Source organism: Miniopterus schreibersii, assembly GCF_964146895.1.
Source record: "Miniopterus schreibersii genome assembly, chromosome: 5".
Taxonomy (NCBI): Eukaryota; Metazoa; Chordata; class Mammalia; order Chiroptera; family Miniopteridae; genus Miniopterus; species Miniopterus schreibersii.
In genome coordinates, this window is record NC_138106.1 from 57,805,730 (window position 1) to 57,831,552 (window position 25,823).

Genomic DNA, 25,823 nt, shown 5'->3' on the forward strand with positions numbered 1-25,823 from the left:
TTTCTGAAGTTTTCAACTTTCCAAGGTCTCCTGATCCACCCCTTAGATAATTATGTTAAAAAGGCTCACACACAAACAAAGGCGAGGAATAGTATTAATTCATTCATACAGCAGTCCCCTTCTGAATAAAAACATACGTACATTTAGCATTCGCAAATTGTGGGGGAGGGAAAAGAAAGGAAGAGGGGGGAAAGTGCCTTTGGACGGCAGGAAGTGGGAGGAGACTTTTAAAAAAGCAATCTTGGGCCAGGGGCCATTTCAGAAGTAAGAAGATTTTCTTTTTCTAAACCTCAACTTCTTTTCTGAGTATGGAAAATGCAAAAAGCAAGAAGGTAAATACATTTTTGTGGCTTTGTTTTCTGTCTTTATGAGTCTTTTCTGTCTTTGTGAGTCTCACCATGAGCGCACTTACTCTTTTGAGAGTTTAAAAAAAAAGTGCCTTAGAATTTTCTTCCCTACACTTGACTTTTTAAGAAGTAAAGTTCTAGACAAGATTGCAGCCTGCTATATTGGAGTGAGGAGATAATAAGAAATGGGTTGCCTGTATTGGTTTTGAAGAGGTGCTTTATCCTGTCAAAAGAATCAAGTATCAGGGCTAGAAGGAAATAGTAACAGGAGAAAAAGGGAGGTGAGGAAAAGACTTTAGAAAAAGGCAGTTGACTGAGGCTAGGGAGATCCTTTCATTTCTCTTCCACAGACATGGATCCTAAACTAAAGGTGCTGGGTCTGAGCTCGCCTTTTTTTCCCCCCTGGGGTTGTTAGAGCCAAGAAATAATTAGAAGCCACACATACTGATGAGCACTGCAGACAGAAACCAAAGGTGAAGAGGCTTTGAGGCTTAGTACTGTGAGGGCTAAAAATATTAAACTTTTCCTCCTACCTTCTAAGTTCTTCTAGCTGGGCTTATAATCAAGTTAGCGGAGACAGATTAGCAGGAGAAAATAAAATTTTAATACATGGGCATGGGGAATTCACATGAGCATGAAAATTCCCAAAGATAGTGAGGCAACATTGACATTTTGGATAAAATAGAACAGGGGGGAGTAGTGGGATCTTAGATTCATAAGTGAAAATGGGCAATTTACAGGTAGCTGAAAAAGATCTGAACTTACATGGCAGAAAAATCTTTGTCAGGCAACTCAAACTATGGGACTCGGGGATATCTTTCCAACACACCCCTGCCTGAAGCCCTCCTATTTAGCACACTTAATTCAAATTAGACCAAAATGAACATCTTAAAATCTCCTTCCTGAAGCATGTTTCTTAGACTCTTGGGAAGGAAAGGGGGGAGGGTCAAAGTTCTTTTTGAGTCTTGTTTCTTAATAAACAGCTTAAAATCAATATCCCAAAAAGGCAGCCTCAGGGTGGCAAAGTTTGGTTTCTTTCAGTACAGAAGAATTGAACTCAGCCAAGGAAACATGACCACTCTCCGGGGCCTCTTTCCTAGATTTTTGCCCTCTCAATTTTAAGGCTTTTGTGAGGCCCAAAAGTATTTGGGAAGAGAGTTTTGCAAATGTAAAATCTGACTATGAATGTTAAACTGTAATAGAGTTGTATGAGTGCCATACAAATGTTAATTTGTCCCACCTTGATGGATGAGGGAAAGGCTTTAGATTTGGGAGCTAGTTGACATAGTTGGATTTAATTTTATCTAAAATGCCTATCTGTGTGTCCATAGTTATGTAACCTCTCATTCTCAGCATTTCAAAAACAAAGTAATAAATTGTCACCAGATGGCTGTGAGGTTTAAACAAAAGAAAATAAGGAATGTGTCGAACAATACCTGATAGAAGATAGAAGCTCAACAAATGTCAGTTTCTCGAATTACCCAACATCCCAACTGTCCTCTTACTTATTTTGGTTTATTTTGATTCAATTAACCAGTATGTATTGAGTGCCTACAATGAAAGGAAAAGAAATTCTACCCTGTGGGGCTTACAATCAAATGGAGTAACAGACATTGATCAAATCCCAAGCAAATGTAAAACTGCAGCTGACAAGTGGTGGCTATGAGGAAATACGTCGTAGATTTGACCTGGTCCGCAAATACCAGAAAGGGTTACCAAAGTGAGATTCTAAAAGAGTACGATTTTAAAATATAAATAGAAGTGGGTGGGTGGGTGGGGGAAGCCGAGGGAAATCGCTTTAGGTCAAAGTAACTGGGCTGGAAAGGAATGCTGTGACTGGAACTTAAGTCACTGCAGACAGAAATTAAAGGTGAAGAAGGAAAAGAAGCTGGAATGGAATATACAAGGCTGGTAGGTTGTATTAAGGACATTTGATTATCTTCATATTTCCCTGCTAAGAACAATAAACGGAATGGATGTGTAGCATCCCTCGGGGAAACATTGATTTGGAACAGGTCAAGAATAAAGAAATGGGGGGAAGAAATCTTCCAGGTGAGAAATGAGGATAATGTAGGTGATATAAGGGCTTCCTCCAAAGCAGAGCATAGGTCCCTCTATTTTATTTGTATCCATATTTTCTGTCTTTTCTCATACATTCAAATCCTCCTCCCATTTCTCCGTTATTGCTTCGCTATTTTAGCTAAACCTGAGCCTTAAGATGATTCCCAGAGAATGCACACTGCTAGCGAGTTCAGGGACTGTCTTGGTGTCTTGGGTGTGGGTTACCTTCAGGCAGGTAATGTAATGTGGTGGGTCAGGCACCAGAGGAATGACTGACTGGCTCCTCTGTCCCCAGCGGAACTCCTCAAAGAAGTCAGGGGAGGGGAAAAAGTCTTGCAAATCCCAACCGGGGCAAGCTAAAGAGAAACATCAGACTGCTGATGAGCCAAGTGTACAAAGAACCTCTGGGAAGGAGACCAAGCGAAAGAGATCTTTGAAAGAAGACAAAGGTAAGAAGAGCACAACCCCTCAGATCCCATTGCCTTGGGTTTAAAAAGCCTGAGGAATTTTTCTGGGGTAGGAAAGAAATGTGTCCCTCTCTTCTGCAAATCCCACACTTCACCTTTGAAGCCTAGCTTCAGCCTCACCTCCCTGAAGCCTTCTTCCGGTCACCTCTTAAAACTTGTTACTTGTCTCCAAACTCCCACAATACATTTCGTTCCATCTTCTTTTTAGCTAGCATTTTTGGCTCAATAAAACCTTTCTTTAAAAAGAGACTTACGGCCGTGGAAATTACAATTTTTGTTTTAAAACTAACTGCTTGGAGTTAAGGACCTCGATGTGCAATGATTTGGGACAGACGGATGTAAGTTTGAAATAACATTCTTGAAACTCCACTTCCTGTTTTTTAAATCGAGGATAATACCTACGGGGCTGAGTCGGGATGGGGTGGAGGGTTGGTTGTAGTTTACGTGGAATGATTAGGTGAAATGCCTGAACTATACCTAGTGATTATTAGTGTCGACATAACTGTGTGTTCTGTAGCTGTGTTCTCTAAGTCTTTTCCTGAGTGGTGTGTGCGAGGTGCCGCGGGAGACCTGTGTGCCCTGAGAACAGTGCTCCCTGATGGGGAGGGCTGGCAGATTTGGGTAATAGTGGCTGTGCTTGTAGCATTGCTGACTGGTTTATCTGCTTTGTGGGAAGACAAGGCATCACTGAGTGTTTATGATCTCAGGTCTAAAACTTTTCTCATTCCCCTGGAATGGAAGTACAATCTCTAGGCAACCTCCTTGGAGTCTGTGGGTTAAGGAGCTCACAAGTGTGTGAGGGACTTTTAGGAAATTAAACAGTGAAACTCCGTAGTATTAAGTCCTAGGTGTGAGGTCTGTCCCTTTGAAGTTTTGTGGTCTTTGGTAAGTCATTTAACTAAAATGGGAACTGTACTATGATAACTAAAAGTGATTGTACTTTCGACATTTTAAAAGGTTACCCAAAAGTTAATTATTACTAATTTTATCCCATTCTTTTTCAGCTTCCTTTCCACAAAAGATGGCACAAGACAATAAAAGAGTAAGAGTTCACAAGAAGCCACCAGTTCCTCCACTGCCCATTAAATTGCCACCAGTTAACCTGCTTCACCGAGACATCCTGAGGGCTTGGTGCCAGCAATTAAAACTGAGCACCAAAGGCATGGTGAGGGCCAGGGTGTTAGACAGTGCTGCTGGGAGAAAGGGTAGCAACCTTACTTTGATTACTAACTCATTTTTCTCTTGTCTTAGAAATTGGAAGTATATAAGAGGCTGTGTGAACATGCTTACCCTAATCAAAAGGTGAGTAATTTGTGGGAAATTTGGCAGAGTGGAAGCTTTAGTTTCATCCTAATTACCTATTTTAGTATGAAAAAGTAGTAAAGGAATTTTCCTAGCCCCTCCACTTCTTCTAAGAAGGCACAACTTCCTTGTCTTCACTTTTCACCAGCTCTGCAAAGAGTAATGAAAATGAGGCTACACCTTTTTTTAAAATATGGTTTTGTGGGTTTTTTTAAATATATCTATTGATTTCAGAGGGAGGAAGGAAGAGAGAGAGAAACATCAATGATGAGAGAGTCGTGATTGATCGGCTGCCTCCTGCATGCCCCCAACTGGGGATCGAGCCTACAACCCGGGCATGTGCCCTGACCTGGAATCGAACCTCCATCTCCTGGATCCTAGGCTGACGCTCAACCGCTGAGCCACGCCCAGCCGGGCTTAAATAAGTTTTTATTGATTTGAGGGAGAGAGGAAGGAAAAGAGAAACATCGAGCAGTTGCCTCCAGCGCATACCCCAACCAGGGATCAAACCCGCAACCTGGGTATGTGCCCTGACCAGGAATCGAACCATAAACCTTTCAGTGCATGGGACTGAGCCACACCAGCCAGGGTTTGGCTGCACTTCTAATAGCACTTTAATCTTTCCAACCCTATTTGTAGGATTTTCCTGACACAGCAAAGGAGGCCAAAATGTTGACAGTATCACAAAGGAAATTGAAGATGAGAAAGGAGAAAAAGACTCTGAAACGTTTGGGTCTTCCTGAAGTGACTGCACCCCTTGAGGAGGGGATGCCTGGTCTTGAAGGGGGTGCTACTGCTCTCCTTGAGGGAATGGACAATATTTTCGTGACAACTTCCACCCCAGATGCTGTGTTTGCCTCCTGGAGCAGAATTGCAGCCACAACCGGGAAGGTGGAGACCATGGCCTTGCCGCAGGAGGCCTCTGGTAAGCCCAATATCAAAGTTGGTTCTGATTCAGATGAGGAAATAAGTTTAATTGATATTAATCTCTGATCAACTTTAGGGTGTATCAAAATGACCTGAAGGGCTGGCGATTCCTGCCACCCCAAACCCCCCTCAGTTTCTGGTTCAGATCTGCGGTAGGGCCTGAGAACATGCATTTCTAACAATTTCCCCGGCCCTGCTGCTGATGCTAGTCATGGTGCCACCACTCTTTGAGAACCACTGCTTTAAATTATTGATGTCATCATGAGGGGATGGCAATCTGTTAGAATTAATTTCTTTCCTCTTGAAAGAATTAGAAGGGAGGGCTCCAAAATCAACTGCCTGAGCTGAAACCCTGGATCTTCTAACATCCATTGAGAGACGTTGACAAATGGTTTCAACTAGTTCCCAGTTTTCTCACTGTAAAAGGGGTTAAGAATACTTATAATGCCTACCTCATAATGTTGTAAGAATTAAGGAAGAGCATAAACTGGCAAGTTCAATAAACTGCCTGTTGAAGTGTTGACATCCCTGAACCTATTTCATGAAGACCATTTCAGAGCTCTGGTTTAGTCTTTTTATTGAAGGAAACCAGAATAAGTCATCCACAAATATACCTCTTTGACATTTAAAAAAAAAAAAAACTATTTTGAGAAGGCAATGAAACTATCTCAGGAAGAAAAAAAACCAGCCCCGGCCGGGCGTGGCTCAGTGGTTGAGCGTCGACCTAGGATCCTGGTGATCAGGGTTCGATTCCCGGTCAGGGCACATGCCCGGGTTGCGGGCTGCAGCCGATCAATGACTCTCATCATTGATGTTTCTATATCTCTCTCTCCATCTCCTTTCCTCTCTCTGAAATCAATAAAGATATATTTAAAAAAAACAAAGAAAAGAAAAAAAAACAAACTCCCCCTTTCCTGCCAAAAGGTAAGATATAAATTCTCCTTTTGCTTGAGACAACTCGTATCAACTGAGAGATGACACCAGAGGAACCTGCAAGCAAATCTTATTCCATTAGTGTCTTCCCATATATTTACCTCCCCACAGTTTGCCACCCTTTGGGGCCTAAAACTGCTTTCCCTTGTCTTATCATTTCTCCACAAATTTATTGTTCTTTGTAGAAAAAGATATACAAGATGGAATTCTAAGCCTCCATCCTGAGTTATTTTTTGTTGTGTTTTCTCCTACATGGTGTGCACTGCTACGCTGTAACACATTACTAAGCTGTTTTTCTCTTATTAATCTGTCTTGTTAAAGAGTCCCAGCTGAAAGCCTAAGATGACGGATGGAGGTAAAGTTTTGCCTCTCCTACACCACCATCTACCCACTTGCAACTATACCACTTCCAACTATAGTTTTTCTTTTTAAAGTTGTAACAGGAACTGTCTTGCATTATTTTCTAAAGGGAACGGGATAGAACAGGTTAAGTTAGAATTCCAGGGCTCATATCTCAAGAGCTAGCACATGAGAAAGAATGAAAGGCTGTGACGCAATTTCAAACATGATAAGATAATTTGGTCTTGCTCTGTTCATACTTCTCTTTCCTTCCCCAGGTGTCATGTGGTGTGTGGTCCATGGACAAAGTCTCCCTGCAGACACAGAGGGTTGGGTTCAACTACAGTTTTATGCTGGGCAACCCTGGGTTCCTGAGAAACAAGGGAAAGTGTGTGCACTCTTCTTGCCACCTTCTTGCAACTTTCCACCCCTACACCTGGAGGACAATATGTTGTGCCCCAAATGCATTCATAGGTAATTACCTAGTGCTTTTCTCCAAACTAAAAGTGGGCACCTAGATTTTGGTTGAGGGAGAGGAGTTCTAGAGAAACATATTGATAATTACTATATCTCAAGTATATGCATTACACAGAAGAGATTTCTTTTTTTTTAATCCTCACCAGAGGATTTTTTTTTTTTTTCATTGCTTTTCAGAGAGAATGGAAAGGAGAGAGAGAGGAACATCGATGTGAGAGGGACACATTGATTGGTTGCCTCCCGAACGCACCCCGACCAGGGCCAGGGATGGAGCCCGCAACTGAGGTATGCACCCTTGGTAGGAGTAGAACCTGGGACCCTTCAGTCCACAGGCCGACGCTCTAACCATAGAGCCAAACCTACTAGGGCCAGAAGAGATTTCTTAACATGATGGAAGAACTGACTAGATGAAAAGCAGTAAGGTCATTTTTCAGTATAGGGACCAGGGCCAAGGCTGTGAAAGAACTTAGGACAACATAGAAATTGCAAGTAGTTCAGTGAGGCAGAATATGGTGGGAAATACACCTCTGATTTCTCAGTTACAAAATGTACATAATGGTGCCCATCTAAAGATACTGTGAAAAATAAGTAAACAAGAAAAATGTACGTCTGCAAAATTTTGCAAACAGTGTCTGTCAGTTGGACAGACAAGGAGTCAAGTCTGGCAGCTCATCCCTGGGTGATGGGCCACTGAAGGGTTTAAGCAGGTAAATGGACTGAGGCTTACATTGCAAGGAGGGAAGGGTGTAAGACCTATTAGAAAAATCTTGTGGGGTAATTCAGTTTTTCATGTTTAGTGAGCCTGGCACCTTCTATAGGTGGAAAAAAAAATCTGGCATCTAGATAATTATTTGGTGGTTATTTAAATATTGATAAAGATAATAGTTGCAGTGGGGCTGAGCACAGAGCTTCAAGGAACAGCAGTATTGGGGGGACATGTTAAAGGAGGCAGAAAATAAATGAGGAAAGCTGGATGGAGTATGAAGTTCAGGGGGAGTTTGCAGGGAGAAGTTTTCTTAATCCCAAGTAAAGCTTGAGGAAGGTACAAATAGTATACTTGAGAGATTCAAAGCAATGAAGGGTATGCAGAAAATTTGGTGTTGGTTGAATTGGGGAGGAAAAAACGAGAGACTGCAATTGAAGGTATTTTCTGAAAGTACAAATGGAAAAGAGGAGCAACAGGATGCTTAAAGGGAATTTTCGTTAAGGGGAGGGAAGATGGGAAGGAAAGAAACCCTCCGAATAGAGGAACTTGGTGCAGCCTGTCTTGGCTCCGAGGGATCCTTTCCTCCACCCCTCAGTTGTAAGGAACCGCCCTGGGCTCCACCTCGAGTTCTCTGTTGTCCTGCTTACCCTCCACCCCTTGGGGTCGTGGTCACTGAACACCAGAGATCTGGCACACCTGGTAGAGGGTTGCAGTCTGAAGGGGGTGGGCCTCTCAGGCCAGTCTCCTCCTCTATCTAGGAGTGGCAGCCCCCTGGGCCCTGGCTCAGGGAGTGTGTGCTTGTCTTTTCTGCTTCTGGCTGTCCTGCTTCCGGCCATAGTTCTATGCCAAGAAAGTTCAATGCAATTGAGGTCACTTTGGATAGCTCTTTAGTGACAGACTGGGGGAACTTGGAAAATGGTAACCAAAAAAAAAAATTTCACTGAGGCCATGTTAGACATAACTTGGCTGAAAATGCCATTCCTAGAGGACCTGGTCAGATGCCTTCCACACACTATGCTAAAGTTTAAGGGCAATTTTATTGGCAGTTCAGCAGTGGGATTCTTGATATTTCATGTGTGGTTTTTAAAGGATGACTTTCTTTTGCTTTATAGGAATAAAGTATTAATGAGAAGCCTCCAGTGAGATTATAATGCCAAGAAAAAGTACATCTATGATTATAATTAATGGTAGAAAGGTGGCTACAATCATCCATGGTGCCACTGACAGCTGAACTCCAGGCCACTGGACACCTTCCATGCTCCCCGCTTACAGGCCCACAGACCAGTGGGGAGCAGATGTTACCTTCAGACTCCTGACAGTGCCTGCTGGGATATAGACATCTGTGTTTTAAAATGGACAAGCATTTCACAAATTATCATTCATTGCAGTTAAGATGAAAAAGTCATTCACATCGTCCGATGATTACCCATCTGAAACAGAAGTGACCCCAGCAGCTCTCTCACAGCAGGAATCTGAAGCAAATTTTGTGAAGGGAGTGATGTGGAAGCAGGTGTGCTCCTGCCAAAGCTGGACTCCAGCCTCTGAATTCTGAACCCTTAAGGGGCTGCTGCCTCCTAACTAAGTTGAACAACTTCTAACTGCTGACTACCTTAAGCCAAAGGAAAAGCCGTTATTGTCTCCACTCCCCAAAAACACTTTCTTAAGATACAAAGCGTTTTTCAAAGTTTTCTTAACCTGAGATTTCTATGGTGTGTCTCTGGCATAAAAACACAGGGCACTTTGCCGGTGTTATTTCCAGTTGTAACTGTTTTGTATATTTTTGCTGTTTAAAAATGCTCAAGGTTACTTCTGAGTCATAAGTACATAATATGTTTAAAATGTGTATGTAAAATAATTCATCTGCTGTGTTCCGTAAACTTTGTTGTATGCAAATTGTTAATGCTCTTAACTCAGTAAGATTAAGCCAAAAGGCATGATGATTAGTGTTCTTTTTTTTTCCCAGTGTAATAAATAATATACACTTTATCCCTTATTGTATGTATATTATTTTAATTTTGTTTTTTTAACTTTTTCCCTGTTTACATTAGATTGCTCAGGTTTCTATTTTCCTTTCTCTCTTCCTTTATTTGGGAATTTTACTTTGCTTTCCAGTTCTGCTTATGGATAGCTCCCTGTTCTTAACACACTAAAATAAACTTAAAATTCTCTTTAATAAGTCTTATTCTACCACTAAGATTATTTATTTACCCCTCCTTATTGCCCCTGGCAGAATAAAATCTCTAGTTGCATTCTCCAATCCTCCCTAAAATCCACAAACCTCCTCCTAACTATAAAGGAGATTATGTTTAGAAAATTGAACAACTGTAAAAAAGGGGAGAGAACAGTAGTTTAAATACATAGTGTTAAAGGAGGTGTGTGTGTGTTTTATTTTAAGGGGAACAGGCTTAAAAATGTTTGTGTGCTGGTAGGGCAGAACTTGTGAAAAGGGAGAAGTAGAAAACTCAAGAAGGAACAAGTGACAGATGGGGCCATGAAAGGGAGCAGCCCGCGTTTACTTTACTTGGCCTGAGTCCCCACCCTTCTTCATCCGCAATCCTCAGATAGCAGGGCAGTTGCTAGGGGGTCCAAACATTTTTGACACCAATGTTCAGCCTTGTCAAGAGAGAAACATGAACTGAGCTTTCCAACTCCAATACATTTAACACATTCCATTTGTTTTATAGGAAACAGATCTGGATGAAATGCATTCAATATGCAGAGGAGGGTGAGGAAGGACTTGGCTTGACCAGCCAAGAACACAGCTAAGGACACAAATTTGGGGTAGAGCTAAATTTGGGACACTTTTTTTTAAAAAAAAAAAAACTTTTTAAAATATGTCTTTATTGATTTCAGAGAAAAGGAGAGGGAGAGAGAGAGAAACGTCAATGATGAGTCATTGATCGGCTGCCTCCTGCACGCCCCCTACTGGGGATCAAGCCCGCAACCTGGGCATGTGCCCTGACCGGGAATCAAACCACGATCTCCTGGATCCTAGGTTGATGCTCAACCCCTGAACCACGCTGGCCGGGCTAAATTTGGGACTCTTATTGGAGAACCTATGACCAAATCAATTCTCTGTCCAGCCATCAAAAGTTGCCCTCCCCACTCCTCCCAGTTTTCTGCTCGGTCCTAACCCCACCCTCTGAATGGAGTAGGACAGACCTTACTGGTCTGGATGCTGAATTTGAGATCCTCCCAATAGTTACTGTTGTGCATAGGTTTAATATGATTTCAAACCCACTTGTTCATGACTTAAGTTGTTTTAATCCATTTGTTTATGACAATAACAAAGACAAAAAATTATTTTTCTTTAGAAGCAAAGTTGTTTTGACATAAGTAAAGTAAGGATGTCATCATTCTACATCTGTTGTCATTGATAAGCAGTCAGCAGCCCAGCAGCTAAGGGGCCCCACGGGGGCTTATGGATATATACAAGCGGAGAAGCAACTATGGCAAGGCGATATTTATTTATTTATTTATTTATTTATTTATTTATTTATTTTTAAGCCTCACCTGAGGATATTTTTTCCATTGCTTTTTCAGAGAGTGGAAGAGAGAGAGAGAAATATCAATGTGAGAGAGACACATCGATTGGTTGCCTCCTGCACATGCCCTCGGCCAGAATTGAACCCAGGACCATTCATTCCCAGGACAACACTCTAACCACTGAGTGAAACCGGGTAGGGTGGCAAGGGGACATTTAGACTAAATACTGAGAGTTTGTGAGGAGTATTTGAGAGTTTAGTTAGATCTGGACAAAGTGACTCTTCCCTAACCTAAAAACTCTCCAAACACCCTTGGAGCCTCCTCTCTTGCCTTGCAAGGGCATCCCACCTAGGTGGTGGTGATAAACCACCCCAGCATGCAGGTGACAGACATCAGTTTGCCTATTAACACTGAAGTCTTTGTTCCCTAGCAACAAGCTCTAGCAACAGGGAACTTTTGCTTTTGTGTTGGCAGCTGGAAACCAGCTCTAGCTTGGATGCCATCTCTCCGAAGTGCCTTCTAGCACAAAAAGGCACACTTCATACTAGATGTGGACTTATAATTGTAATTCCCACGGAGAACCTGGGTTAAATAAATTGCTGGCAAAGACTATCCAGTCTCTGAGCATAACATTTGCTGTCCTTCAAAACAAAAGACAAAACAAAACACTATTGCTTCATGATTCAGAAGAGATACTTTTCAAAAGAGAAAAAAAAAAAAAAGAAAAAATGCCCATTTAGTCTCAGTCAGAAGGTTAAGATCTGTAACTATTGCTCTAAAGTAGAGATTAGTTCCATAGTTCTTTTAAGTGGGAAAATTCTTGAAATGAAGGACGTGGCAAAAGTTGGTAACATCTTTCAGTGCAATTTCATTTTCCTCCTCAGAAAACGAAAGAACTCAGTAGCCATCCCTTCCACCTGAAAGCGATACTGAACCATAGTTTCCCAAGTGCATCTCAGAACCTTAGGTTTCTGTGGGTGCCTTAGGGTTTTATTTCTCAACCAGAGTTACTCCACTTTTATCTATTACATATTGGTGCACCACAAACATTTACCCTTTAGAGCATGTTCCTCCAATTTTTTTTAAAGGATTTTGAAAATAGAATGCATTTATAAATACTTAACTTATATATAGTAAATAAAATATATTTGAAATAGGTAATGCATTTTTATTTCAGAACTCTGTTATTGAAATAAATATTAAAAAACAAGTGTTCCACCTGGATGGCATGGCTCAGCAGTTGAACATAGACCTATAATCCAGGAGATCTTGGTTCGATTCCCTGTTGGGGCACATGCCCGGTTTTTGGGCTAGATCCCCAGTAGGGGACATGCAGGAGGCAGCCAATCAAGGACTCTTATCATTGATGTTTCTATCACTCTCCCTCTCCCTTCCTCTCTCTGAAATCAATAAAGACATATTTTTTTAAAAAAGCAGCAAGTGTTCATAAACAATTTTTTTCTTTCTTTTTAATATCTCTCCCTGCAGCCTAGGTTCTATATATATATAGCTTTATGTCCTTTTAGTGGCTGCTTTTGAGCTTTGAGGTATATATTGAGCCCCAAACTTACGTTGGTGTAATACGATTGAGAGTAATTTGTTGCACCTCATTAAGAGCCTTCTCTGAACCAGGCGCTGTGCTGAAGGCCAGGAGAATGAAGATGACTTTGAATGTCATAGTCTGGTAAGAGAGAGGCATGTCAGTCTATGATCAGCATTTCCACCATACCTTTAGCAGCAGCACAGAGGAGCTTCTACTCAAAAAGGGGTTGGGTGGGATGAGGGAGACAGGAGGAAGCTTCAGCAATCTGAACAGCACTGACTGAGCCTCCATTCTGAGCTAGACACAGCGCAAGGTTCTGCACAGACCGAAGGGGACCCAAACATGTCTGGCTGTTGCCCTCTGGAACCTGCTGTCTAACTGAGGAAATAAAGTTAAACAAATATAATCCCAAATATATACAAAAGTACACATTCAAATGAATTCTAGTAAAGAAAAGAATGAGAGAAGAACAGGAGCAAACCCTCAGGGACACTCCAAGAAATGGACATTTAGGCTCAAAGAACATATTACAAGTGCTAATTATCACTACAATGGCAATGGTATTACAATACAGTAATGTTTCACATTAACATGTTGTACACCTTAAATTTGTATAATGTTATATGTCAAGCATACTTCAACTTTAAAAAATATAAACTTAAACAATGAGGAGTCAGATGAGTGAAGAGGGAGGGAAAGAAAGTTCTAGTTTAGAAAAAAAAAAGCCATTCCTGAATCTGATCAAACCAACTTAGAATAAACACAAAGGATAGAAGAACAGGCTTAATAGAGGAACAAATGAAATTAGCAAAATACAGATAGGAAACTCCAGGAAATTCACATGATTCTTTAAACAAGATCAAAACAAAAATTGTAAGGACAATAAAATGAAGGGGGAATTTACAGAGTAAAGAAAATTTAAGGCACATATCAACAAATCACAATATGCAGACCTTCTCAGGATCCTAATTTAAACAGATTGTTAAATAAGAAAATGAGAGGAAATGTATGAGACAATTGGGTACTTAAATACTGCTGGATATTTGTCAGACTGAATAGTTTGATAATATTAAAAATTATTAAAAATTATTTTTAGATATGAAAAAGATATTGTAATTATACTTAGAAAAAGTCTACCCCTACCCCCAAGTTTATAAATAAAATGACATGAAGTCTGGTAGCCCCTTCAAAATAAACCAGGGGAATCGGTGGTGGTTTATTTTTATTTTTTTAACTATATTTTTATTGATTTCAGAGAGGAGAAGGGAGAGGGAGAGAGACAGAGAGAAACATCAGTGATGAGAGAGTCATGGATCAGCTGCATCTTGCATGCTCCCTACTGGGGATCGGGCCCACAACCAGGGCATGTGCTGTCACCAGGAATTGAACTGGGACATTCTGGACTCAACCGCTGAGCCATGCTGGCTGGACTAGGTTGTGATTTAGATTAAATGGGACTGGCTGGAAATCAATAGTTGTTGAAGCTGGAATGATGGGTTCATGGGGGTTCGTGATATTATTGTCTGGTTTGTACCTGTTTGAACTTTATCACAATATAACATTTTCAAAAACCAAGAAACCAAATAAGATAATTATATTGTAATAAATGCTAAGAAGGAAAAATAGTGATAATTAAAGTTTTCCCATTTGAAGTTCTGTCCTAGCCTAAGGCACTGGGATCAGTTCAGGCTTACTAGGTCAGTTCCTCCTTAAATTACTGGGGACTAGCCCACCAGGTGGGGCCACACCCAAGTGGAAAGCTGGAGTGCTTTTCTGGCTGAATTTCTATGGGTTGATTCAGTTTCTAACCTGAAAGAAAGGAGCCAGGAATTCCAACCATTATCTGCCTAATCTAAAACCATTTGGTCACACCCTGATCTAGCCTCTGCTTCTAGACTTTTAAGTGTTTTTACTTTAGGTAATTATTTACTTGAAGGCGTGGTTGAAGCACAGATTCCTGAAGGTCTGGGGTGCGGTCTCATAATTTATTTTTTCAGTCATTTCTTCAGTAACCTGAAGCTGAGCCCTTGAAGACCACAATTTGAATATAGTACATGTAGACAAAATTAAACTGATCTGGGCTCCAAGGTCCTGAGACTAATGGGCCAAACCATTTTCCCAGGGCACAGAAAGCCGGGTGCCAGTGCTGGCATATTGTCTGCTAATGTTTTCTTTAGCAGCTCTGGCTCCTTAGAATGCCATGGAAATATCTGTGAATTCTTCAGTCTCATCTCTTGTCACACCCTGCCTCCAACATTATGCTCCTGCGATTCCACGTGCTTGTAGTTCCTTCTGCATTCATCAGTCTATCATTTGCCTTAATTTTTTGGCTCTTGCAGCTCCTATTCTAAATGGCCAAACCCTTTCCTTCTACCCGGCTCACCAGTACTACAAGCTTATTTGTGTTTAGAACTAAATCTTCCAGGAGGGATTATGTTATTCAAGCCCTACAATTTAAATCCAGTCTCCCAGTGAGTGACACACTGGGGCATCAATCAGTTATAAAACACCTCCTAATCTTTTTTTTCTATTCCTTTCACAATAACATCATTCATCGACTCTATTAACTGACAAATGTTTAAACCTGCTCTGTTCAATTGTAACTTGTCTGCAAGAGTTTTTTTACTTCCAGTTTTCTCCCAAGTCTTTATTCCTGAAGGATAAAAATGTCTCTTTTTAAAAGTATTTCCAGGGATGTTATTTACCCAATAATTCAAAGCTCACCTAATAGACAAGATAGGGGATAAAACTGATAAAATGATCCCATAGTCAGAGAATGGAGGTGGGGCAGGAAGAGTGGAAAGAAAAGAGCTCTTTGGAGAAACAGGAAGTAGAAGGAGACATTTGCTTATAAAAAGAGAAATCGGGCTAGAAACCGTCCGGTTAAAAGGAGAGACCTGCAGGCCTCCTGGGCACTGGCGGCCCCGCCTTCCTCGGAGCGGCCCTGGAAATGGCGAGCCCGAGCTCTCAAGGCAGCGGGAAGGTAAGCTTAGCTCGAATAGGATTCCTTTTCCCGCGGGTTCGCGTCTCAAAGCCTTTCTGCAGCTCGCGTATGTTCCCCTCTCGCCCTGAACCTTAATTTCTGGAGATAAGGAATCTCCACCTTGCATCCCCTCTTTGGGGGAGTGATTGGTTTTCTTCCACGTGATTGTGGCTCTGATCTTTGGGTGAGTAAAAGGGAGACTCAAAGGCTCTTTCCATAGTGCAGAGTGTGAGGTTTATTTTGCAGAAAGGCGTGCTGTGAGTGGACAAGATAAAAGTGGTAAAGAAGTGCAGAGCTACGGCAAAGAGAACGTGGGGAAGGGTAATGTGGAAAAACCCAGAAAGTGGAGTGACGATCAGTTAGCTTTACTTTCCTCCAGGAGTGAGATGTAATGTACTCTCACTGGCTTTGGGATCCACTGGGTTTCCAGACTGGGCTTGGGCCACCCTGGACTGGAGGGGAGGACAAGAGGCTTCCTGGGTATTTTCAGGGCTGCTGTACCAGGCTAGAGGACTGAATTGGCCCACATTAAGTGTACGGTTATGGGCCCGTCATATAGCTGCTTTGAGCCCTCATTTATCTCTAGAGTGGAGTATTATTTCCCCAGTCATGTCAATGCTTTTGTGAAGCTGACCATTGAATGTGTGTGAAAGTGCTTTGAAAAAGTGGCATACAAATGCAAAACCCCTATGCAAGCGAGGAGATGGCGAGCACGAGGAAGCCGTTGAGATGATTTAAATAGGGAAAGGGGGTGGCCGCACCAGATCCCGCTTGGCTGCCGTAGGGGACAAGTATTACAATCGGGCTGAAATGGAGTTTATTCACCGTTGGTCTTGAGAGGAAAAACTAAATTGAGAGATTTACTCAAGCATGTGTTACTCTGAGGCATTGGTCATTTAATTTCTGAGACCCAGTTGCCCAATTTGTAAAATAGGGAAAGTAATAAATTACTACAAATATGCTATGAGGATTAAATGAGAAATACAGGAAGCATCTAGCACAGAGCAGGTTTACTGTACAAAAACAATAAATGTTACTTCTTATCTGTGCACTTCATCTTCCCGTCATTAGGTCATTAAAGAGCACTGAGGGCCCAATCTGTGACGGGCACTGTGTATTACTGTGACTGCAACGGGGGTAAAACAGATACATGCTCCCCCCTCAGGCCCTGGGCTGAAATGAGGTCAGCATGGCCGAAGCTCAGAAAGCTCTTAAGCTGGAGTAGCCGGCAGGGGGCCACACTGCCTAGGAATGTGCAGGCTACACAATGGAAGTTTTGTCATTTACCAGAAAAGCAATGGTAAGCGATGGAAATATTTTAAGGAAGGAGAGCAATCTGAAGAGTGGAATTAGAATGGATTTTGGAATAATAGAAGATTCTTGCATCTGTCAGTGAGAGTTATGATAGCTTGAATTGTGAATCATGTGATGGAAGATGGGAAGGTAGCAACACATTTCATACAGATTTAGGAGATAAAATGAAAGTATTTAGTGTTTTAGCTGATGGAAAGAAAGGCCATGAGGAAAATGGTTTCCACAGACCCCTTCCATTTGTAAATGTTTTTGTCCATTTTCTCATTGTTTTTTCTTTTTAATCTAGTAAAGGGTCTACTAATTTACATCAGATTTGAGGAAATCTCAGGTCCTTATTCCATCCACCTTCTCAGTGTCTTACTCATTAGTTGTGAGTTGAAGGTAAGCAGTTTAATTGTATACATCAAATGAGAATTTGTGATTGACCCTTCCTTTTTCAGGATTTCTTTGAGGATAAATTAGATGAACAAAGTGTGATTCTCACGTTGGTTCCATTTAATGAGGAATGTAATGAACACCAAATGGAACCAAGTGTTTCTTCAACCTCAGAAGGCAAATTGACGACTCCTAGGACAAACAATAAAGGTAAGAGGACAAGGATTGCTCTAGGAAGCCCAGGAAAATTGATTTTTCTTTTCTATTCTTTGACCTTACAAGTCCTAGCTTAAGTCTCACCTCAGTTGCCTGTGGTAAGAGATTTCTCAAACTCGCATGCTTGTCATTTGCTAAACACTATGTACTGCTTTGCTTTTAAGACCAAAATAAAATAATAAAAAAATAATCGGCTTGTGGAGTGCTTTGGACAGAGTGTAGTCTTATGGGGCAGCTAGATAGGAGTTAAAATTTCCAACCCATGAAGCTCAACCTTCTCTTCATTTTGGTTAATACATTCTTTTTTTTTTAATTTTATTTTTGTTTAAAATATTACAGATGTCCCTTTTTCTCCCCAATGACCCGTTCCACCCCATCCCTTCCCCCTCCCCAGTCCCTCTCCCCACCATTGTCCGTGTCCTTGGGTTGTGCATATATGCTTGTTAATACATTCTTTACGTACCTCTTACAAAGACTAATTTTTCCCCAGCTTTATTGAAATACTGACACATAACACTGTAATTTTAAGGTGTACAATGTGATGATTGGTACATGTATATGTTATAAAATGATTACCAGAATAAAGTTCACACAGTTTTTTTCACCCTGTGGTAAGAACACCTAAGATTTTACTCTCTTTTTTCTTAATTCTCACCTAAGGGTATGTTTTTATTGATTTCTAGAGAGAGAGGAAGGGAGAGGGGGGAGAGAGACATCGATCAATTGCTTCCTGTGTGCACTGGGACCAGGGATTGAACCTGCAACTTGGGTGTGTGCCCTGACCGGGAATGGAACCTGAGTATAGGATGATGCTCCAACCAACTGAGCCACACTGGCAAGGGCAAGATTTACTATCTTAGCAACTTTCAAGCATACAATATACTATTGTTAACTATAGTCACCATGCTGTACATTAGATCCCCAGAACTTATTCATCTTATAACTGAAAATTTGTACCCTTCGATCAACGTCTCCCCATTGCTCTCACCTCAAAACCTCTGGCAACCACCACTCTACTCTGTTTCTGTGAGTTCTGCTTTTTTTTTAAATAAATATATCTTTATTGACTTAAGAGAGAGGAAAGGAGAGGGAGAGAGAGAGAGATAGAAACATCAATGATGAGAGAATCATTGATTGGCTGCCTCCTGCACTCCCCTGACTGGATCAAGCCCGCAACCCGGGCATATGCCCTGACCAGGAATCAAACCCCGATGGCCTGGATCCTAGGTCGATGCTCAACCGCTGAGCCACACCTGGCCGGGCTAAGTTCTGATTTTTTAGAGTCCACATATAAGTGAGATCATATAGTATTTGGAAGATAAAATCAAAAACATCTAATATTTTGCTGGGTGAGTAATTACTGATCAAATAGCTAGCATCTCTTAATATCATGACCCTATATGTCCTCAGTCCTTCATATAAAGGCATTGAATAAGTATTTCCAGAACTTTTTTTTTTTTCAGGGTCAATAATAAGGACTTAAAGATGAAGTAGATAATGACAAGTTACAGCCAAGTAGATTGAGCACAGACAAAGTGCTGTAGAGAAAAATAGGGCAGCCTGTTCACTGTTGGTTTGGGTGCTTTCTTTGATTTCTATAGGTCCAAAAGCTAGATTAGATATTTTGGAGGAGCAATCCAATGTAATGTTCTGTTCAGGTGGTGTTGATGGTCATAAAAACAACAGGTTGCTGTATGTAGTGTAAAAAGCATGGGATTTTTTTTTTTTTTTAATAGTATCTTTTATTGATTTCAGAGAGGAAAGGAGAGGGAGAGAGACAGAAACATCAATGACCAGAGTCATTGACAGGCTGCCTCCTACACCCCCGACTGGGGATCGAGCCCGCAACTCGGGCATGTGTCCTGACCGGGAATCAAACCCCGATCGCCTGGATCCTAGGTCGACACTCAACCGCTGAGCCACGCCCGGCTGGGCAAGCATGGGAATTTGAATGTCAAACTTACATTTGAGACCCAAGTCTGCCAAGTCCTTTATTCTTACTCTGTTACCTTATCTGTAATACGAAGGAAAATATTTGGTACGCATATACACAAATTGGGTTGTAAGAAATAAGTGAGAACTTTGTAAAATTATAAAAGAATCTTACAAATTTTAAATTATTACTACTTTGGTTTCTTTCTATTCTCAGTTAATCTTCCTCAAACGAATGGACAATTCCAAGATCGCCCCAAACCAATCCTTCCCTTGCCAACCACTCTGCCATCAGTTCATAAAGTGCGTTTCGACACTTTGCAGAACTGGTGCCAACAACTGAATCTGAGCACTGATGGCAAGGTGAGTACCTTGGCGAGAATCTCTGCTGCTCAGAGCAGATATTGGAAACTTCGTCAATATATCAACTTGTACTTTTTCTCCCCTTCTTAATTTCCTTAGAAAATGGATGTTTATCTGAGGCTCAAGGAACATGCTTATTCTGAAGAAAAACAAGTGAGTGGGAACTATGGAGACAGTGTAAATGTGAGTTCTGACTGAATTTTCCCCCTTCTCCCAGGATCTCTGCATATGTTGTACCTCTAAGCAAGGTTTCTCAACCAAGGCTATTGACATTTTGAGCCAAATAATTTCTTTTTGTTTTGGGGGCTGCCCTCTGTATTTTAGGTTTTGTAGCAGACTAAACATCCCTGGTCTCTACCCACTAGATGTTGGTTAGCAACCCTCCCGCCCCACAGTTTTAGCAATCGACAACTTCTCCCAGTTGAGAACCCTACTCTAAGGGAGCTAGCATTCCTAAACCTTTCCCACGCTGACCCCCCTGGGTCAATGCATAAAGAATGATGACACTGATACAAGTCATCATGTCAGGAGCAGTTCACGAAAAACTCACCGTGAATCCCATTTGCAGAGTATTGCTGAAACACCACAGGAGGCCACACTGCAGTCATGTTCTGGGAAATGCAAGAGAGCAAGGAGTGAGAAAAGTCAGAAGAGTAAGAAGAGACAGGAATGGACCAATATAGTTGAAGTGACCAATACAGTTGAAGTGACAACTTCAGCTCAGGAGGCCATGTTGGCAGCGTGGTCAAGAATTGCTGCAAGAGCCGTGCAACCTAAGGCTGCGAATTCCTGTTCCATTCCTATTTCTGCTGAGAATTTTCTGCTGCAAACATCTGGTAAGATCAACCTTAAACAGTGAATACCATTCCAGGGAAAGAAGGTTAACATTTATTAGTCCAATGCTGAAAAGTAGTACAAGGAAAACAGTTAGTTAAAATATCTGTAGATTGAATATTAGGTTCATAGAGGACTTTTGATTGATAGTCAGCTTTTGCCTGGATGAATTTCTAAGCCAGGTAATTGAGTTGTGACCCTTTCAAATCACTAAGCAGAGTGCAAGGAGGGAAGAAAGCATAATCTTGTAATGTGGTCAGCCACAGCCTAAGGTCTTCAGCTTTTTCTCTCCTTTCCCTCAAGGCTTTCTTCATAGCATGGTGAGTAAGAGTGTGGGGATTTGAACAGCCCTGGTTCAAGTTCTTGTCTAACGACTTCCTTGGTATGTGGCATTGGCAAGTCACTCAGCGTAAACCCCGGTATCCTGATTTATAAAATAAAGATTACATCTATTCAGTCTCATAGAATGATTGGGAGATTTATGGGATACAACTTGGTACATTAAAAGCAGGCAATAATAATCAAAATGTTTGGGGGCCCTGTCCTCTTAAGAAATCTTGAAAATAACTTAGCTGTGACTTCCAACTCTTCCTCCTTGATATTTTGTTTTCATCTCTGTTAGCAAACCCTAGCTCAGGTCAACACAAAGTGACCCTTGTCCTTTTTGCTTGAGTTATTTTCCTCTCCAACTCATTTCCAAAAGTGTTCTGGATCCTCTTTTTATCCAGGGCTGACTTGTATATAGGAATGAGCATTGTTTGTTACACAAGAAACCCAGCCAAAAGGAAGGCAGAAGCTGAGATCGGCCCATTGTCTGCTCTCCAAGCTGCACTCCCTCCTGTGAAAAGGAATGGGCCCCCTTTGCTAATTTCCAAAAGTGCCTTCCAGCCACCAAGCTGTCTCTGAAGGACTGTTTACCCAAAGATGACACCTCTAATTTTCGTTAATGTGCCATATGACCTAGTAGCATCTGATACTAATTCATCCTTTTAGTATCTCTCCATTTAGCAGTTATTAAGCACCTATGATCCAGGAACGTGCCTAGTTATTGGATATGTAGTGCTAAACATAATCTATTGTTTTACAGTCTGACTGGGGAATTTTTATGAATATTTAAGCTCACAGTGCCTGCTTCTTTCTCTGTTTCAGACACTTGATATTTTACCTTGTTTTTTTCTTAAATATCCGTCTCCCCAATTAGATTGTTCCTTGGGCATTTAAACAAAGATCCTTTTTCCTGTTTTTATATTTGAAGCAGTACAATGTAGTAGCTAGACAAATGTGTTGTGAATCAGAATACCTGGATCCGTGTCTTGGTTCGGGGAAAATTATTTAGCACTGCAAGCTTCAGTTACCTCACCCATAAATAAAAAAAGTAAATAGAAGGTAAATATTAATAATGTTCTTAATAAATGTATGAATACATGTAAACCACTTAGCAATATTCTGGACACAAAGCAAGCATTTCTAAAACTTAATTGTTATTATTCCTAATGTTATATAATTTGTGAAGTTAGATTATCATGTCTTTTGGTCTACATTTTTCATGATTTTCATTCAGTTGATCCATCAACAGAATATAAGAGCAAAGTCAAGAGTGATATGCTGAGAGGTTGAATGGAGTTGAATTACTTGATCTTAGTTGTTTATATTTGTTTCTCTTTCCAGGTGTCAGGTGGTGTGTGGTCCATGGCAGACCTCTCTTGGCAGACAAAATGGGTTGGGTTCGCCTGCAGTTCCGTGCAGGTCATGCCTGGGTGCCTGACACTCCCACGAAGATGATCTCTCTCTTACTGTTACCAGCCTGCACTTTCCCATCTCCAGACCTAGAAGATAATATGTTATGCCCTGAATGTGTTAAGAGGTAACTTAAATATTTTTCTATATGGTACATAAAAAAGTAGATGTCTAAATGGGTTTCTGAACAGCTTAGTAGGAGAAAACAGAAGGTAAACATACTGTTCTATTAATTTGCTTTATAGATCAGGCAAAGATAGGAAGGAAAAAGAACTTGGTGTAGTGGATTAAACCTCAGATAAATGTGGCTTCTTAGCAATCTTAAAGTATCTGACAAGTTAGAATATTAATTGCCTCAATTTTAGAGACCTGTTTTAAGAAAAAACAGACTTCTTAACATGTCAGATATTTAGCTGTGGATAAGAAAAATGAGTATGGCAAAATCCATATAGCATGCTGAAATGAGAAGAGATGCTCTGAAAATATATGGGTAGTATATATATTGAGATAGCTTAGAGAAACTTCAGAAAGGATTACCTGTACTGAGGAAGACCTTATCGGTTGGAAAATAATAATTTGAACATTTTGGTAGTGGGAATAGCCCATATAAATACCTGGAAATAAAAGAGCATGACATACTTAAAAATTGCAAATAGGTCAATATGATTGAAGCTTGTATTGACATAAGTCTAGGTAAGGGGAAAGTAGACCACTGACAGGTTTCTATCTGCAATAAAGGTCTCATATTATCTTGTGAGTCATAATTTCTCAGTTACTTTTGGGACATAGATTCCCTTGAGAATATAATGATAGTTATACACCCACTGTTCAGGAAAATATACATTGGACATACACAAGCAATGCTTTAGATTTTCTATAGACTATAGACCTCCTAATGGTCACCCATTAGTAACAGCTTTTGCTGATGGAATTGGGTGGAGGTGATGTGAGGTGTGGGTATGGAGGGAAGCTAAGGTTTTTTCTTTTTAAGTGGATTGAAATCCTGAAGCAGAAACTAGGTTGCAGGGTAAATAAGAGATTACTATAATAATTCTGAAAAAACATAATTTATGACCTTGGCAAAGAATTTAAAGAGGAATGGGACAAATTTAAGAGATGTAGGAGTAAAAGGAATAAAGTGTTATCTTATTAGATGGAGGAAAGGTAGAAATCTGTCCAGTTTAGTGGGAAGAATGTGATACCTGGGAGATGTTTGACATGGGTCTAGAAGCCTGAGATATAAGTATGGGTTACAGGGAAATATTTTTGGGAGTCATTAGCATTTAAATTGTACATGAGAGTATATAGGAATTAACAGGGACGTAGGAAAGAACTCTAAAGAGAATCAATATATTGATGGCAGGTGAGCAAGGAGAGTTGGAAGTACAGTTAGAAGCTGGGAAATAAGTGAGAAAAAGGAGCAGTGGGCAGAGTTTCTGGAGGAAGTGGTTGGCAGTGAGATGGACATGTAAGATTATGGATAATGCAGTGCTTTTTTTTTTTTTTTTTTTTTTAATTGATCTTAGAGGAAGGGGGGTCGGGGAGAGAGAAACAGTGTTGAGAGAAGCATCCATCGGTTGCTTCCCGCACATGCCCTCGGATCTGAAGCCCTGGCTGGGAATCAAACCCACCACCCTTAGGTGCGTGGGATGACTCTCCAACCAACTGAGCCACACTGACCAGGGCTGCAGTGCCACTGAGAATTTCAGTTTAGTCCATAATTGGTGGCCTTTCTGAGAGTAGGTTGAGACGGCCAGTAGAAGCAGGTTTGTGACAGTGACAAGTTAGGGTAGAGCAGAAGGACAGGACAGGACATATTGATAATTACAACCTGAGTGATAAGGAGGAGATAGCAGTTAGTTGAAATTAGTAATATCAAGGGAGCTTCCTTCTTTCCTCTTTTTTTCTTTGTCTTTTTTAATGGGAAAACCATGAGCATGTGTGAACAGAAAGGGATGGGGGAGAAACTGGGAAAGGAAGGGAGAGTATAAAGTTAAAGAAGTGGAACCAACTGTGTACAGAATGTGAGGCTTGATATATATATATATATTTTTTTTTTTTTTAGAGTTTATGCCCCCCATTGGTTCTCAACCAGCGGCACCTTTTATTTTTTTATTTTATTTTTTAAAATTTTATTTTTGTTTAAAATATTATAGATGTCCCTTTTTCTCCCCAATGACCCCTTCCATCCCGTCCCTTCCCCCTCCCCAGTCCCTCTCCCCACCATTGTCCGTGTCCTTGGGTTGTGCATATACACATATAAATTCTTTGGTTACTCTCTCCCCCTCCACCCCCAAGGCTTGATATCTTGTTTCTTTATTTACCACATAAAATTCTTTCACCTACCAATCAATATGTATATATTGATTGAGAGAGGAAGGGAGAGGGAAAGGGAAACATCAATAAGAGTCATTGATGGCTGCCTCCTGCATGCCCCTGCTGGGGATCGAGCCCAAAACCTGGGCATGTGCCCTGACCAGGAACCGAACCATGATCTCCCGGATCCTAGGTTGATGCTTGACCGCAGAGCCACGCTGGGCTAGGCTCACCTACCATTCTTAGGGGAGGTTGAGGGTGCGGAACTCCAGAAGTGGATTCCTTGTTTTATTGGTCATTTCCAAGAGGTTGATATGGAATGATTATCTTATTCTAAGTTTTAAAAAATTCTTTTCTAACTTGTTTTATAGGAATAAAAGGATGATGGAAAGATTAGTTAAAGTGAGGAAGAAAAAGCAACCTGGTTTGGATACTCTCAATAAAGAATAAATGGTGGAGAGCTCACAGCTCAATTAACTTGTATCTTGATGATTGCTGATTTGGATATTCTCAGTGTTGCCTGATGCCTTGAATACAGATGTGAATGTCGATTCTGTACTTGAGATTTGCCCAAAAAGTGACAGCCACCGCTGCTTCAGGTACTTAGCTATATAGAATATAATTTGGCTTTGTTTTAATTAATAGATTTTTTTTTAGCAGTTTTAGGCTTTCAGAAAATTGAGCAGAAAGTAAGAGTTCCCAAATTCTGCCCCCTCCCCCCCAACCCCCATTTCCCCTACTACCAACACCCTGCACCAGAATGGTAAATTTGTTGAACTTACATTGACCCATCATTATCACTTAAAGCTCATAATTGACATTAGGGTTCACTCTTTGTGTCTTACATTCCGTGGGTTTCGACAACTGTCTAATGAGATGCATCCACCACTATAGAGCCACACAAAATAGCTTCACTGCCCTAAAAATTCTGTACTCTATTTGGCACTCCCTGCTCCCAGTCCCTGACCCACTGATATTTTAACTGTAACCATAGCTTTGCCTTTTCCAAAATGTCGTACAGTTGGAATTATACAGTAGCCTTTTCATATTGACTTCTTTCACAGCAATATGCATTTAACGTTCTTCCATGTCTTTTCATGGTTGGATAACCCACTTTTTGGCACTAAATATTCCACCGTCTGGATGTGCTAGAATTTGTTTAACC

General features: G+C 40.9%; 1 protein-coding gene across 1 annotated transcript; it reads left to right on the top strand.

Annotated features, from left to right (window-relative positions):
- Nucleotides 1-303: 303 nt before the first annotated feature.
- On the top strand, nucleotides 304-25,171 carry LOC308557479 (uncharacterized protein). The gene is made up of 14 exons (XM_081137992.1): nucleotides 304-332; nucleotides 2,704-2,857; nucleotides 3,880-4,040; nucleotides 4,127-4,177; nucleotides 4,817-5,102; nucleotides 6,655-6,664; nucleotides 12,678-12,729; nucleotides 15,479-15,571; nucleotides 17,326-17,470; nucleotides 19,626-19,771; nucleotides 19,871-19,954; nucleotides 20,340-20,607; nucleotides 22,274-22,469; nucleotides 25,030-25,171. Exons 1-14 carry the CDS (start codon nucleotides 309-311, stop codon nucleotides 25,106-25,108), a joined length of 1,749 nt encoding a protein of 582 aa, XP_080994118.1. The 5' UTR covers nucleotides 304-308; the 3' UTR covers nucleotides 25,109-25,171.
- The last annotated feature ends 652 nt before the right edge of the window (nucleotides 25,172-25,823 follow it).

What these genes read in the sequence shown, in the direction of transcription:
- LOC308557479 (XM_081137992.1), top strand. Translation starts at nt 309, where the DNA reads ATGGAAAATGCAAAAAGCAAGAAG. An exon ending in ATCTTTGAAAGAAGACAAAG is followed by an intron (nt 2,858 to 3,879) that starts GTAAGAAGAGCA and finishes ATTCTTTTTCAG; the next exon opens with CTTCCTTTCCACAAAAGATG. An exon ending in ATCTGAGCACTGATGGCAAG is followed by an intron (nt 19,772 to 19,870) that starts GTGAGTACCTTG and finishes TAATTTCCTTAG; the next exon opens with AAAATGGATGTTTATCTGAG.